The sequence below is a fragment of the Suncus etruscus genome, chromosome 20, assembly GCF_024139225.1.
Source record: "Suncus etruscus isolate mSunEtr1 chromosome 20, mSunEtr1.pri.cur, whole genome shotgun sequence".
Lineage (NCBI taxonomy): Eukaryota > Metazoa > Chordata > Mammalia > Eulipotyphla > Soricidae > Suncus > Suncus etruscus.
Genome location: NC_064867.1, coordinates 42,436,410 through 42,452,816, shown reverse-complemented (window position 1 = coordinate 42,452,816; position 16,407 = coordinate 42,436,410). Strand labels below are relative to the sequence as shown.

The following is a 16,407-nucleotide window of genomic DNA, read 5'->3' as shown; positions in this document are numbered from 1 at the left end:
CACTTTGCTTACCCAGAGGAGGACCCCTCTCTTTCCTACCTGATCACACTCTGCAGAATCTTTCTCTCATCTTGGTCCAAACACACAGCGAAGGGGCAGTTGTTGGAGCCAATTATCTGTACTTTGTCCACTTTGATCTGCGATGTGCTGATCTGAAAGGAGGGCTCAGGTCAACCCCCTCATGCCTTGGCACAGCAATTTCTCCCCTTGGAATTGCCTAGCCAGGTCTTGGTGATATAAGTGTGATCTTGGCTGGTAGTTCTCCAGAGCAAATGGTTGTGGGTGGAGTGAGTAGGAGAAGTCCGTCCTGAGAAATCCTAATGCTTCCTTTGGGGACATTCTCCTTATCTCCATCAGGCATTGACCCCTTCCCAAACTCTCCCTTTTCCTGAGTCTAGAAGAAAGAAACAAATCCCTTCCTCCAGGAGGAATCATGCAAATCACAGTTCATACTATGGGAGTCTTTCATTTCTACAACACAGATGCAAGGCTCTCCGATGTCTATCATTAAATCTTGCTACAACTACATAACCTCTCTCAAAGGCTTCTTTCCTGACACTCCACAGCATTCCACATGTATACATCCTTAAACCATACCTCTAATTCTGACTCTTTTTATTCCCACCTACATACCTCAGTGAACCCCTCGGAAGCTCCTTTTACTCACACACACACACACACACACACACACACACACACACACACACACACACACACATGCCCAATAAGTCTGTCAATGATGTGACTTTAAAGCGAAGGAAGAACTTACCTGGTTAAAGCCCTTCTTGGATTTGGAGTTCTGCCTTTTCACTACTTCGGTCAGGTTTAGCATTAGGGTTTCCATGTTGGAATCTGAAAAGCAGTAACACTTAGGCCAGCTTGCAATTTCCTTCTGACACTGCCCTACCCACCCTCACTGCCCACTCCAGTCACCTAGTTCTTCCTGCCTCCTGCAGGCCTTGTTGAGGTTGACAGAGGTACAGACTTTCTCCATGTTGCTCCAACGGCTTCGTCCACTGACAGCTCCCTGAAAATGCAAAGCCACAACCTCTCATCCCACAACTTCCACCAACTTCTGTCTTACTGAAGAGGCTCTTGACCCACCAGAAATACAAAGCTACCCACACTCAGCCCATCCAAGAACTCTCATTCATCCATCTCTTCAGGTTTCTTCATCAAGAGCCCTTTGAACTCTTCAAGATCTTAATGGCTTCACAGAGTAGCAATGGGTCATTAGGGTCATTGGCTTCATGCATGTGTCATGTGTTGTGTATGTTTCAGGGCACATACGCCTCAAAGGGTGGTCTTGCTGATCTCTTGTTAAGATTAGAGCATAAAAGAGACAGGCTTGCATAACTATTGGCAAAGCTATACCTGAATTCCCTTCTTTGAGGGCTGGTTTGGATGTCCCTTTCAATGGGAATTTTCTGTTGCTAAGCTCAAGAATACCTCAAGAGTACTTGACTCTGGCCATTGCTCCCCCAACGTGTGCTTCCAACTTGGCATGCCCTAGTTCTTCCTCAGTCTCATGTGTCTGGGTGGTACCCCTCTTCTCTGTGCAATTACCATTCACTGTTGTTGTATGGCGTAAGTCTTAGGACTTTATCTTAGACCCTCTTCATTATTTTTTATTTTTATTTATCAGGGAATCTAACCTTGACCCTTTTTTTTTCCATTGGTGTCTGTATATACATCTCTGTGCTTCACTTCTGAGTTTAGGCCCAGTCACTTTCCATCCAACTACCTATTCTGACTTTTTCCTCCTTTCCAAGGGCATCTCACGTCCATCGTGACACAAATTCATGCTCTTCCCCCACAAAAATCTTCTAAAAATTATACTACCAGTCTAGGGATTTGGGCTTCCTATGCATTCCAAAGCATTGCTTCTCACACCACTCACATATTTCTCCTATTTCTTTCCATCTTCTCCTCTTCCACTACCCTAGTGCAAGCTGCCACTGTTCTCTCCTGGACAACCAATGCAGCCTCCTGACTGACTTTCCCACATCTACTGTGTTTTGTTCTTCCATGTATTTTACACAGAACTACCAGATGGAGCCTCTAAAGGGAAAAATCCAATTTTCTCTGCATTCTCAGTCACACCATACATATGGGGCATCCAATGGGGGCATTGCTCTTTGAGAAACAACAAAATCCCTCTTGCTGGCACTCAAGGCTTTGGTAGTATGGCCCTGTCCATTATTCTAGCTTCACTTTAGCATCATATTTTCATTTCTCTCTCTCTCTCTCTCTCTCTCTCTCTCTCTCTCTCTCTCTCTCTCTCTCTCTCTGCTTTCCCATTAGCCATCTTTAAGGGTTCTTTATATCCAAGTTCTCTCCTGCCATCGGACCTTTGCTGTGCTAGTCTCCCACCAGCAGAGAGTTTCCCTCTCTATAGGTTAAACACATTTTGGTTTATTTTTTTTCAAGATTGATTCAAGGTTTTTTCTTTATAAAGCCGTTGTTGTTGTTGTTGTTGTTCTGTTTTTTTTTTTTGGGGGGGGGTCACACCCGGCAGCGCTCAAGGGTTACTCCTGGGTCTATGCTCAAAAATAGGTCCTGGCAGGCTCAGGGGACCATAGGCGATGCTGGAATTCTAACCACCGTCCTTCTGCATGCAAGGCAAACTCACTACTTCCATGTTATCTCTCCGGCCCCTCATAAAGCCTTCTTTAATTTTACCTGACTAAGTTAAATAATGACCTTACCATTAGTACCTTTCTTTATCTGAATGTTACAGCTATAATTCCACATCATGTGGTATATTTCTAACCAATATATATCACCTCTTTTAGAATGAAAATACTTGTTCCCTCTTGTAGCCTCTTTTGGGCCTAGAATAATGCCTGAGTCCCAAAAGTGTTTAATATATGCCTCTCTAAACTAACCTAATTTTATCTATTTATGCCTTCTAGTTTCTTATATGTCTCCTTTCTGCAGGAAAGTCAGGGCCTAGCCTTTATTGTTCACTGCTATTTCCTCTTCTTGAGCAATAAATCTGACATTCATAGTGCTAAATAAATACCCTTTTTTTTGTTTTGTTTTTATGTCACACCTGGCAGCACTCAGAGGTTCCTCCTGGCTCTACGCTCAGAAATCGCTCCTAGCAGGCTCAGGGGATCATATGAGATGCCGGGATTCGAACCACCGTCCTTCTTCATGCAAGGCAAATGCCCTACCTCCATGCTATCTCTCCGGCCCCTAAATAAATACCTTTTTTAAGGACAGAAAGCAGGTAAGCAACTGTGATGTCAAGATTTTTTTGAACTGTCCCGAGTCCCGGGGTGTAACATGCTCAGTCACTTGTTCCTTGGTAAGCTAATGTGCCTCCCTCTCATATATCTTACCTGATATCTTTACACCAGTATCACCTACCATGTACTCAACTAGGCCCAATATCTCCTTCAGCCCTGTCTTCACCTCCTTAAACCTTTACTGGGACTCTGAAGTCTCTCTTTTGCCCAGTCCTGAGGCCAGAGATGTCTGCTCTATCCCTGGACCCCTTCTCTTGAATACCCTAGAGCCAGGAAGTTTGCTTAATGAGAGGTACAGGGAAATATGAGTCCATTCATAGGGGAGGGAGAATTAGGGACAGATTCTTACCTTGCTGTAAATAATCTGTAGTGTTAGAGGGACGGCCTCCTGGTCACCATCGATGCCCAGTCGCTTGCTGCCACGACCTGCACCATGCATAAACTCTTCACTCCTCATTTCACTCTGGCCTTATCCGGACTCACCTCCTCCTTCTAACCCCACTTCTCTGAGCTCCACCTCCTGTCCCCTCTCCCCACCTCCCCTGAACTCATCCTAGTCCCTTTGATCCTGCTTCCCATCTTCCCATTGGTCGCTACAAGGACAACACTTACCTGAAGCCTTAATGGCACGTGTGGCAGCAGAGTGACCCAGCTCCAGGGACTGGATAAAAATCTCTGTTGTCTTCTCCCCAGAGACAAAGGTCAGCTGCAGAAGGCAAACATCTGCATATCAAAGTGAACCTTCCCAAAGCACCCACCATGGTAGGGCGCTTGCCTTGCATGCTGATGACCGAAATGGACCTGGGTTCTATCCCCCTCATCCCATATGGTCCCCTGAACCTGCCAGGAGGAGTGACCCTTGAGCATTACCAGGTGTGACCCCAAAACAACAACAATAAAAACCCAGAGCACCCACCAGACCCTTCTCAGCATAGGACACCTGACTGTAGGAGCTGAAAAACACAGGCTGGGACCTGAAGGAAGGTCTGCTAGAGATTCTGGGGAAGAGGTAATGGAGGTAGCAGGGTGTCTTACCTCTGTCTGATAGACTTGCAGCAGCACAGGCCGGGCAGCAAAGCGGAAGTAGTAAAGTAGCATGTCTGCCAGGATGGGCAACTGGGTAGGGGAGTCTCCTAAGGTCCGAGACTCAGCCTTCAGGGACTGCTGGTGGGGACAGAGGAACAAGGGACAAGTGGAACAGAGAATGTGAGAAATGAACTGTAAGCAACACATACACAGAGTAGATAGAACCAGGAAGGAGATAATGAAGTGGAGAAGGGTCAAGGAAGGATCCACAGTCCAACTCTCTGCTCTGTAACATAGACTATGAATAGTGAGGGAGATCTGGTTGTGCTGGACAAAGGTGGGAGTTGAGAACCAGTGTTCATACTCTAGACACTTCTGTGGCCCCTCCCTGTCACAGTAGTGACCCTATTTCTGGCATCTAAAGACCCGAATTCAAGTTTTTGACTCAACCTCTAATCTCTTTTTCAAGATAGCCTGATTCTCCTTGGAGACACCAAGTGGATCCCCCAAACCAGCCATAGTTCTGAGTGATTCTTTGAGCAGCCCTTGAGCCTCTGTCCCTCCCTGGGAACAACTCACTTGACAAAGGACTTCTGGGGGTAGATGCATGAGGCCAAGCACGTTACGTTCATACCAGGGGTCGAGCATACCAAGGTAGTAGGAGATGTCATTGGTATTTTCTGCCCCTGGGGCAGTCCTCAGCTCCTGGGACAAAGGGAAGAAGTTACTTCCATTCCCCAGGGAACCAGTGGGCACAGCTCCTTTGACCAACATGGCATCTACGGGTACCATTTTGGACACAAAACATCATCCTTAAATACAGGACAGAGACCATTTCTGGGAGCAAAAGCTAAGCAAGAAGGGGTGCCCCATTAACACAGGCATTAATTTCTAGCCAGTGTACTCCACTTAAGTGAATCCCACACATGCCTACTCTATGCTCCCAATCAGTTTGTATAAGTGGGGGACATACTGCAGGGCTGGAGTGCCTCGGGGAGTCTGCAGGGGTTGGGGGCATCTGGCTTGGAGGGTCAGGGCACGATCTTGGGCTGGTGCCAGGGCTCCGCTTCATTGGCACATAGAAGAACTGGAGCTTGAAGAACTGTGTAAGTAGTGGACATTTGTTCTCCAACCGCCTGGCAAGGAGAGGAAGCTTTGGGGGGGGGTCTCTTCTGGGTCCTAAGTCACAAGCCCCAAATCCCTGCTCCACCACCCAGGGTGGGAGTGATTGCTTCTCTTGCAATTCTTACCGCAAGTTGCTGTAAGCTCGAGCCACCTTCCCTGAAATCTGATCAGAGCCAAAGACCACAATACGAAGTGTGGAAGCCTTGGGGTCCTCATCACCGCTCAGGAAGGGGCGCCGGCGTTGGTGGCCTAAAGAAGGAGCCAGGAGCCATTTGGGCAGCTGGGAGTTGAGCTTGGGCTGGGGCAAGGAGCGGGAGCGCTGGGTCCTGGATGGGTATAGTGATGGGCTGTTCAGGGGGCTGGAGAGGCTGCCCACCCGCCGAAGGGTAGGAGTTGTATATGAACTGGCCTCCAGGTCCCGAGAGTCCTTCCGCAGTACAAGATGGCTGGTACTCTTAAAGAGTTTACAGATCTTATTGAACTTCTGCCCTGACCTGCGATGGCTCTTGTATTCCTGACTGCCAGGCTTCTTGAGCCCCTCATAAGAGTTCTCCTCATTATCCTCTACATAGCCACTGTCTAGGCCATCTGAGAGGCCTGAGACAAAGGAAGTCAACATCTGGCGAGGTATGGTGGCCCCTGAGACCTGGGATGAGAGAAGGGGCAGGGTAGAGTCTTGAGAGGCCATTGAGCTGGTGGAGATCAGAGAGTCCCTCTCGACACAGTGCCCATTGGTTTCCAAGTCCTCCTCTTCCTCCTCCTCTTCTTTCTCTTGTTCCTCATCTCCCAGGATACCTGGTGGTAGTAGTTCCTGTTCTTTGAGCAGGATTTCCTTTAGGATGTCTGCAGAAAAGGCAGGGGACAACATCATCTGGGTGTCTGGGCAATTGGATTTCCTATTGCACCCCTTCCCTTGAATGGCCCAGAATAAAAGATTAGGAGAGAAGAAAAAGGGAGTGTCAAAGATAGTTCAGGGCTCAAAGAACAGTCCCTGTTCTGCTTAGAATTGACTTAGGTGGAAGGGCTGGTGGGAGAGGAGGAGGCTCTATAGATTGGGATCAGGAATAGTTGACGGGTTCAGCTCAGCACCATAGGCCAGAGCCAGCTGCTTACCAAAGCTGTCCTGATTCCAGCTGTAGGTGTAGCATCTGGCCACTGGGATGGGAATAGTATGGATCTTACCAAGTTTTGTGGGATCTGGAAGAAGAGGTGGGCAGGAGATGAGAGCTGAGAAGACACTTTGCGTTGGCCACCCAGGCCCCTTGTTATATTTATTTATTTATTTTATATAAAATCTTTAAGCACCATGATTACTAGCATGATTGTTGTTGGGTTTCAGTCATAAACAGAACACCCCCCTTCACCAGTGGAACCCCCCACTCCTCCTCAACCCTTGCCTGTATTCAAGACAGGCATTCTACTTTTCTCACTCATTGACATTGCCTGATAGTTGTCATTGTAGTTATTTCCCTAACTGCACTCACCACTCTTTGTGTTGAGCTTCCTATTGTGTGCTGGTCCTTTCGGCCCTCATCTCTATTGTCTTTGGGCATTATTATAATAATTAATAATTTCCTATGTGATGTGAACATTGAAAATACCTTTTCTTATTCTATCGGAAAACGATTGATTTAGCTCATTCTATTCATCGGAGAACATAATTTGATATAGTCAAATTCATTAAAGTTTAAGTTGATGTCTTTCTGCCTTTAACTTTGTAAAGTAGCTTTATAGACCCCTGGTTTTAGAAAAGAGGTCATGTTGGGAGAGAGTTGTGGATCCAGAGCTGTAGTGCTGGGGATGAATTGGTCCCTAGCTTGCAGCTAGAAGGTCTTCTCCCCTGTACAGAGCAGCCGGGTTCCCTTCCATATTCTGTGAACATGCCTAAGCCACAATCTCTGAGCATCTTTATATAAAGTTTGGATGAAAAGCCATGGTGCTCTCTCAGTGGTGTTTCTGAGGGGAGCTCTGTGCCTTCTCTGTGAAAGAGTTGTAGAGAGGACATTTCCTGTTTTTTTTTTTTTTTTGGGGGGGGGGAAGGCAGGTGAATATGGGTGATCATGTAGGACACTTGTAGAAGAGTGTCACACGCCCTTTCTACTTTTCCTGCAGTGAAAAAGCAAAATTCCTTGGTCTCACTTAACACTCTCTTTCCCTCTCTTTCAGGGCATCACATTTGCTGGTAACTCATCCCTAATTCTTCAGACAGGACTAACACATTCACAGATGCCAGAGAAACAGAATTCTGAAGAGCCCAGCTTTCCAACGACTGTGGGAAGTAGAATCACTAAGCTGACTGGAACTGCTCATCAGAAGATAGAACAGGTAGGGGGAAGAGAATGAAAAGCCCACCCAAGACATCAGAGAAGCCAGCTTTCTCTCCCACTTCCTGCAGCTTGGTCCTGAGCCATTGTCGGGCCTCGGCTGCATCCCTGATGCCAGTTGCCAACTCCTGTGCCTCTGCCGTCTCTGTGAAGATGTCCACAAGCTCTGCCAGGGTCTTGGACTGAAATTCCAGAAGGAGAAAGTGTTGGTTCTGGCCCCCAATTCTCTCCTGTTCTAGCTCCCAGTGTCCTATATCAATCTCACCACAAACCTCTACCCATAGCTGCCTTGAGAGCCAGACCTTCCTCTCTGTTCACAAAACCTTGGGGAATGTTCATGATCAAAAGGTGCAGAAAACCCAGGCATTAAAAGTTAGGGGGGACTTAGATCTCACTATGATAGCTCAGAGAGAGGACCAGTAGTTTTGCAGGGTCATGGAGTTGATCTATCATAGGATAGATCCAGAAACTAGGCTTTTAGGATTAATTGTAAGCTTGTTCTTACATCATCTGACCTCTGCCAGGTTCCAGGAGACCAATACCTGGATCAAGCGTTGATACCAATATCCAGATTAGCACAACGAATACCCTCTCTATAAGACCAGCCCTCTAACCACATACCACTAGGTCATTCAGAATGTGGTGGGACACTGGATCCCACTACAGTGGACCCCATAAACTCCTGATATGAGTATGGAACTGGAGCAGAAAAAAGACTGCTTCTCAGGATAGGTTCTGAGAGTGGGGGCAAAATTGAGCTTCAGGGCACAGATACATACCTGCAGCCTGCAGTGTAGAACTGGGAGGTCACAGTGGGGCCCAAAGGTGGCCTGGAATGCATGGAGGAGCAGAGTGATGTAGGCACTGTTCGGTGAATGTCTGGGTGCACTCAGCTTGTTGGCCACAGCAAGGAACTCAGCATGTATCTCCAGTGGGTTCAACAACATCACAGTGCTGGGGAGCAAGGAAAGCTGCTGTGGGCACTGCTAAGGTCTCAAGCCCAGCCAAGACCAAGACCAGGAGAGGGACTGAGAGGTCATTGGTCCTAGTTTCAAGGGACAGTCTTGACATTTGAGGAGTCTTCAACTGGTATTTAAAAAAAAACTTTAAAAATTAGACTTAACTTTAACATGTTTATTTTTGGATCATGCCCATCAGAGTTCAAGTCTTACTCCTTGCTTTGTACTCAAAAATCACTCCTGCAGGGAGGGCCATATATGGTACAAGGATATGTGGTGGTCTGTAAGGCAAGTTCTTTGCCAACTGAATTGTCTCTCTGACCTTTGAACTTAAATTTACCTTGTGTGGGGTGTGGGGTGGTGTGTGTGTGTGTGTGTGTGTGTGTGTGTGTGTGTGTGTGTTTGGTAGCAACGTTATCCTGCCAGAATGGAATGTAAGATTGCTCAAAAGAAGATCATGAACTGGGAGTATGGTTTGAGCGGTAGAGTGCATGCCTTGCATGTGTGACTCTGTGGAATTGTGTTCCAGCACTGTGTTCTCAGAGCACAGTGAGGTGTGTGGCCTTGGCAGCTCTCTGGGCATTCTTGGGCATGACTCAGATGATCCCCACAACAGAAAAAATAAGGTTCTATTTTAGGTGAGGTAACTTGAGTACACTTGAGCATTGTGTTTCTTAAGATAAGTTTTCAGTTATGTCCTGGTCCAATCCAAAAAATTTGGAAAATGCTATTTCAGTCATCAGAAAGCAGAAAGTGTCCTCATGGAACAAGTGATTGAAAAGGACTGAGGCTAAAATGTACCTCAGACACTTTCAAACTGGTAACCTTGAAGTTATCTGACCTCTCTGATTTATAGTTTCCTTCTGTGGAAAACTGGAGTTCACAATTTATGCCCACAATATATATTCACAATATATAGGCAATATATGCCTACTATCTGGCATGACCAATTCAGGTAGTTTTAGGTTTTGTTATTATTCCTTCATTTGTTGTTATTCCTTCATATTTTAGTTCTCTGACCTCTTTATGAATCAAGTGGAAGCACCAGTCCAAAAACAGAAACCAATACCTAAAACATTCCCAACAATTCTGGAGAATTTCTGTTCCCCTTGAAGCCTGCTGTTCTGGGGAATAGTGCGGTGATAAAAAGAATATGGAGGTGGAACTCTGTGGGGTTGGGGAGGATGGTGAAACAGGCAAGTGGGGCCCCTGAACACCCCCAAACCCTGCCCTGCATTTTTCCCTTTACAAGGCACTCACACAGTGGAGCTGTGGTAACTCCTAATGGGCAGACCTTGCTCGGCCCTCACCAGTCGCTGGTAAGAGATTCCTGTGATAGAACAAAAACAAAAACAGAATCAGTTCCTAGGTTTCTCTGCCGACTCAGCAACCATGTCTGTGCTTTATAACTTGGCAACACTTAGCTTGACCATTAGGTTGGGAGTTTCTTGATGAGGTTGAGGACTAAGGGCCCATTAGATATGTGAACTTCTAGGCCACATTTATTGTGATTCCCAGAATCCAATGGGCTCTGCCTACCATAAAGCCTTGCTGTTTAGCAATGTGGGTAGAAGACAAGAAAACAAGTTCTCCTGTGGGATCTCCAATATAGCTGTTAACTACCCCTGCTCCACTCCTGACTGGCTCACTGGTATATTTCAATAGACTCACTTAGATCTTGCATCTCTGCCTATTTTTTCACAGTTTTAAGGAATAATCTGATATAAGTTCACAATCAATCTTTTTTTTTTTTTGTTTCTGGGGGCCACACCTAGCAGCACCCAATATTGCTCTCTGTTCAGATATTATTCTTGACTCTGTGCTCAGGAATTACTCTTAACAGGTTCAGGGAACCATATGGGATACCGGGGATCAAACCCAGGTTGGCAGAATTCAGGACAAATGCCCTCCCTGCTGTGCTATCGCTCTGGTCCCTAAGTTTATAGTCTTAATTGTGTGCTCCTTGCTAAGACTGAGACCTATAGTTGCCCCACAGTTCCCTCATCCCATCCCTTCTCTTCAAGCTCTTCTACCTTCCATCTCTAACTTCTCACATGCAGAGAAGAAATGAGTCAAAAGTATCTTTCCTCCTTTCATAACAATTTGATAACAATTTCATAACAGTCTATGGCTGTTTTTTAGTTAAGAAAATTAAGTGTCTGTCATTGAGACAGATTGGGAGTGGGGTTGGAAGAATGGGAGGGTAACTGGGTAAACTGGTAGCAGGAAATGAACACTGGTGTAGAGATGTTTGCTAGGAGAGATGAAGTCATGAAATTTTCCTATACATGGATGTACACGGAATCTATTATGCTGAGTGAAATAAGTCAGAGAGAGAGAGAGAAAAATGCAGAATGGTCTCACTCATCTATGGGTTTTAAGAAAAATGAAAGACATTCTTGCAATAATAACTTTCAGACACAAAAGAGAAAAGAGCTGGAAGTTCCAGCTCACCTCAGGAAGCTCACCACTAAGAGTGATGAGTTTAGTTAGAGAAATAACTACATTTTGAACTGTCCTAATAATGAGAATGTATGAGGGAAATGGAAAGCCTGTCTAGAGTACAGGCGGGAGTCGGGTGGGGAGGAGGGAGATTTGGGACATTGGTGATGGGAACGTTGCACTGGTGATGGGTGGTGTTCTTTACATGACTGAAACCCAAACACAATCATGTATGTAATCAAGGTGTTTAAATAAAATATATGAAAAAAAGAAAACATAAACACACAGTAAATGCAAAAATAAATACCAGTACTATTATGAACATTTCCTCTTTTAAATAGACATTATCTTTTTGAATTAAAAGGTTATTGGTATTTTGCCAGAAATATGGCATTAAAAAAACTACATAACCACCGTGTTTAACGTACTACAATTTTAAAAAGTTATTAGCATTTTGATTGTGGTAATATTCCCACAACACGTGAAATTACTACAATCCTAGTTTAATATGTCAGGGATCTTTAAGCTTATTTATTCTTTCAGTAAATTTGTTTTCTTATTTGTTTTTTTATTTCTTTATTTGCTCCACCTTTTTCTTTTTAAATGTGTAATTTCTATGTAAATTATAGCTTTTGCATTGTTTTATTACTGGCTAATGTTTTATGTAACATATTAATGCTGTTAAATGGAAAAGTTCTTTTGCTGCTGTTTAGTAGTCTATAAATCTTCAGGTTATTATTTTTATATTAGGAAATAATGATCTCCACATAACTAAGGTTTTATTTTTCATAATAATTCTGTCTTACTAGTGTTTTTATATATAGGCAAACACTTAAAAGTACAAGATTATTATTAGTTTAATGGAAATGGCTTTAGTATTTCACTATGAACTGTTAATTATTTTAATATTATAGTTTCCATTAGAGAGTTATTTTAGAGAGGTTTTTAGTATTAGAAATAGACGTTTAAAACTGGAGAGATAGCACAGCAATAGGGCGTTTGCTTGCATGTGGCCAACCCTTGAGGAACCCAGCATTCCATATGGTCCCCCAGTCTGCAAGGGGCTATTTCTTAGTGCAGAGCCAGGAGTGACCCCTGAGCACTGCTGGGTGTGGCCCAACAACCAATCAATCAATCTATTGATTAAAAGAAAAAAAGAAATAGATATTTGTTTTTATCAAATGTTTTAGAGGTGTTTACTGAGATGCTTATGTAACTTTATTCTTCTGATCTATTGATGTATTGACTTTAATATCAAGCCACTTCTAAGTGAATCCTATTTGTGTGTTCTCTTATTCCGCCACAGATTTTTAGATCTCAGAATGAAAACTTTGAAAGTAGCAGCCATGCCACACTTCTCTGATGCCTATCAACCTGTCCATGCCAACATCAGTTACCTTCCAGAATTGATTTGTTTTGGGGGGAGGGCCACACCCGGTGATGCTCAGGGGTTACTCCTGGCTCTGCACTCAGAAATCACTCTTGATTTGGGGGACCATATGGGATGTAGGGGGATTGAACTGCGGAGCATCCTGGGTCAGCCACATGCAAGACATTGGACTTGTCTATACATACATTTCTCTATTTGCAAAGAGAAAAAACAAGAGCCTCTTTCAATATTGTAGGAGCTTCTATATTTGACCTGAGCTTCCTCAGAGACCCCTTGCTATCCAGAGCTTATGAGGAGGTGAGTCTCCTGACTTGAACCTCTGTTCTAACTTCCTCCAAGAATTCCTCCTCAAGTTATTTCCTTTTTGCATACTCCCAGTATGTGATACTGTGTGTGTAATGAAGAGGAACACTCGAAGTTAGAAAGCGAGATCCATAGGTTGACACTAGCTGAGAAATGTGATGTAAGGAGAGTCATCATCAAAGAATAATTCCATAAGAGCTGGAAATCTTCTGGCAACCGGAATCCTATCCCATGATCCTGCTGCTTAGCACTTACCTGGTGCCTTGAGTTCAGCATCAATGAAGGTGAGCAGTTCCTGGCAGATACTGCAGTAAGGAACTGGCCAAGTCAAGAACTGGTGGTAGGTTCTGGATGCTTTCAGAAGAAGATCTGAATCTGGTGGGAAGTGTGGTGTCTGGTAGGGAGAAGGACCGTCAAAAAGATAAGTCAGTAAGGGAGAGATCACTAGTATTTTATACTTCAAATTTGTTCTTTTCTGAAATGATTCACAATAATAATAAATAATAAATGGCCCTACATTTTATGGCAACAATTTTCCCAGGCTCTGATCAGGAAGAACTGAAAATTATCCAGAAGTAAGTGACACATGAACAAGAAGGGACCCAGGGTTGTGTCTACAATAATGGCCTGGTTTTTACCAAAAAAGTTTACCCAACATATGAGACTTTTTTTGAAAAGTTCTCACTTTGAAGGCCACTCTAAATGATACCGTAGTGCCATTCATTTTAGAGAATGGTCTTGAATTCCTAAACACAATTATTTAAATTTCTTATAATCGAGGCAAATGTTTATTTGTTCTTCAAAGTAAATCTACACAATGTACCTGCAGGCATGTGGTGCCCCCTGATCTGGATACCTGGGAGGACTTACCTGAAGCTTTGAGATGGTTGCCAACCACCTCTCTATGACTGTCTCCAAAGGTGTGAAGATGATGCTCTCCAGGAATATAATTCTTCCCTCTCCTCCCTCCCCTCTTTGGCTGAATACACCCTGGAACTTACACCCAGGACAGTGGAGTAGAAGAGCAGAGCCAGTGGGACCAGGAGGTCATACGTCCCCTTTTCCTGAATCTGTGGAGAGGGTGAAAAGTGGAGGAATAAGGCTCATGTATAGAGTGGAGCACTCTTTGCAGTAATTTTTTTGCAGTGGTTTCTTGTTGTTTTTCTTTTCTCTTTTCAAGTAAAAATGCTACCTCAAGGCAAAATTTCTAAAACCAGAAGTTAAATAAGGACAAACAAATGAAACAATATCCCCCTTCCAACATCTGTCATAGATATTTCAATAAAGTTTTCCCTACATCATTTTTCTTTCTGTATTTCCTCTATAGAGCTACAATCATGGTTTGTGTGCTTTTACTTTTAATACCTTACATCTAATATTTACATATTTATAGGTAATATTTAAATATAAATACGTTCTGTCTTGCTACATGGTCTCTAAGACCAGCTCTTTTTTCCTTCTCTGTTATCCATTGACTCTGTTATTTGTGTTGCAAATGTTTTTCATTTGTTTTCTTTGAATCATACGTAATTTTTAATGTACATAAATGGCAAGTATTAAATTTTCCTTCTGAGTTTTGCAAGGATGATGTCAACACATACATATATTTTCTTTTCTTTGAAGATTTATTTTTTAAATTTAATTCTTTAGTACAATAAAATTACATTTATGTATGGTGTGAACTTGTAACCTTACTCTATGTGTTCTTCTAAATAGTTAGCTAGTTTCTCCTAAACCATTAATAAACTTTACTGATGCAATTGGATTGTATGTTTAAAATAATATATGTATTTGGATAGTATTTATAATTTTATTAGCTGTGTATATTACTTTAGTTTTAGACATTTGAAATTGCTATCTTGCTATTTAAATGCTTCTGCAATGAAAACTCTTTAGAGCACATCCATATTTTTCTGTAATTCTAAGAATACCCTATATAAGAGAGTTCAAGAAGTACGATCAGCTGATCCATATTTACTGACGCTGAAACTTCTTATTCATTTGCTTTCCAAAATAATTTTATTATGATATCTTTTATATATGAACATACCAGTTTCACTATGCTCTTCTATGGCTCTAATAATTTTCTTCTAATTTGCTAGGCAAAGGTTAAGTCATTAAAGTGATATATTTACATTTGTTATACTACAAACTCAGGTGACACTTTTATTCTATATTTGCTTGTGAATTCTATTTATTCTTCTGTTAGTTATCTCAGTGTCGCCCATCCTACCACCTATGTATGTAATTTAAAATTCTTTAGTCAAAATGCTAAAGGTTTTTTTGGTTCCCTTTGGAACTCATGGGCATTGAAGATGCAGAGAGAGTCCCTCCATGTCTACCGTGTCCCCTGATCACAGAATTCTCAAATTTAGAATTATCCCTCTTTCTTTATCCTGAATAAATAAAGTGTCAAATACATCTTTCGGTCATCCCTCTTAAAAACCTTTCCCAGGGCACCCAGGGAGATAGCTCAAAGGGTAGAGATAGTAGGCCTGGATTTAATCCCTGGTCTAGTCTTGGACACCAATGCCAGTTAGAACCTAGGTGCAGTTCTTGAGCACCATTTAATGAGGCCAAAAACAAGCAAACAAAATCCTTTCCATATGTCTAATAGTTGTTGATTTGAATTTATATGTTAATAACCCAAGGGTGATTTAACTCTTCTGAGTTGGTCTGCTTGAGATCATGGTATAAAAGTAGGTAAAGGGTGGCAGCAGAAATAGAACATGCATTGTCTTACTAAACCAAGATATTTTTTCTTAAAGGGAACAGCTAAGTTAGGAAATGGCACAAGTTTCCCAACTCGGTTGTGTTTTTAAACAAACAAAATTCAGAAGATAATTCTTTAAAAAGGACAAAATCCTTTATAAACCCCAGAGAGTCACAGCTATTCTGAAACTCAGTTGAGCTCAGTATTCAATATACTCCTCTTAATCTATGTGTTGAGCTGTTGAAGTTTTCAGTTTACCTTTTTCAATCAGTTTCCCTTTCATGCCTTTGGTTTCTTTAGTTTGTTTTCTTTTCTTTCTGCCTATTTTAAAATTATATCCAGTTTCCCTCCTGCCTGCAGTTTACCAGAGGGAAAAATGCAGTCATAAAATTTGTTGACTGATGAGTAAAAAAAGAATCAAAGTAGTGGGTCATACATTAGATGATCAAGCTCATTTACAGGATATAAAGAAACATAATGGGAGAATACACAAAGGCAATAGAAATAAAGGCTAGGAGCTATCTTAGTAGAAAGCTTGGCCAAAATGGGGAAAGGGTGCTTTGTATTTTGGATCACACTCAGCTGTGCTCAGGACTTACTTTAGGTGGTACTTTGAGGACCATATTCCATATCAGGAATTAAACCCAGATTGCTTACATGCAAGACAAGTGTGTTAACTGATACATTATTTCTCTAGAACCCAAGTTTTTGTTTTCTGAAGGCTTTGGGACAAAAGGATTGGTGGATTTGGTATTACTGCCTCTTATCTTTATAATTAGTATCTCAATTTATATCCAGTGTCAGTCTTTCAAGAAGCTCACATCTCTTTGTAAAAACTTTCAATCCAATACACCACTGAATTAGATCACTC

The 16,407-nt window shown here is 42.7% G+C and overlaps 1 protein-coding gene across 1 annotated transcript in view; it reads right to left on the bottom strand.

Moving 5' to 3' along the window:
• PIK3R5 (phosphoinositide-3-kinase regulatory subunit 5) overlaps positions 1–16,407 on the bottom strand; it is a 67,730-nt gene that overhangs the window by 382 nt on the left and 50,941 nt on the right. The window contains exons 4-18 of the mRNA XM_049766356.1: positions 13,825–13,893; positions 13,079–13,217; positions 9,949–10,018; positions 8,509–8,683; positions 7,758–7,911; positions 6,519–6,602; positions 5,531–6,248; positions 5,254–5,416; positions 4,860–4,985; positions 4,290–4,418; positions 3,867–3,960; positions 3,604–3,680; positions 934–1,027; positions 770–852; positions 40–152 (exon numbers count right to left, since the gene is read on the bottom strand). Of these exons, the coding sequence (XP_049622313.1) occupies positions 40–152; positions 770–852; positions 934–1,027; positions 3,604–3,680; positions 3,867–3,960; positions 4,290–4,418; positions 4,860–4,985; positions 5,254–5,416; positions 5,531–6,248; positions 6,519–6,602; positions 7,758–7,911; positions 8,509–8,683; positions 9,949–10,018; positions 13,079–13,217; positions 13,825–13,893 (2,288 nt within the window). The remainder of the gene's footprint in view (positions 1–39; positions 153–769; positions 853–933; positions 1,028–3,603; positions 3,681–3,866; positions 3,961–4,289; positions 4,419–4,859; positions 4,986–5,253; positions 5,417–5,530; positions 6,249–6,518; positions 6,603–7,757; positions 7,912–8,508; positions 8,684–9,948; positions 10,019–13,078; positions 13,218–13,824; positions 13,894–16,407) is intronic.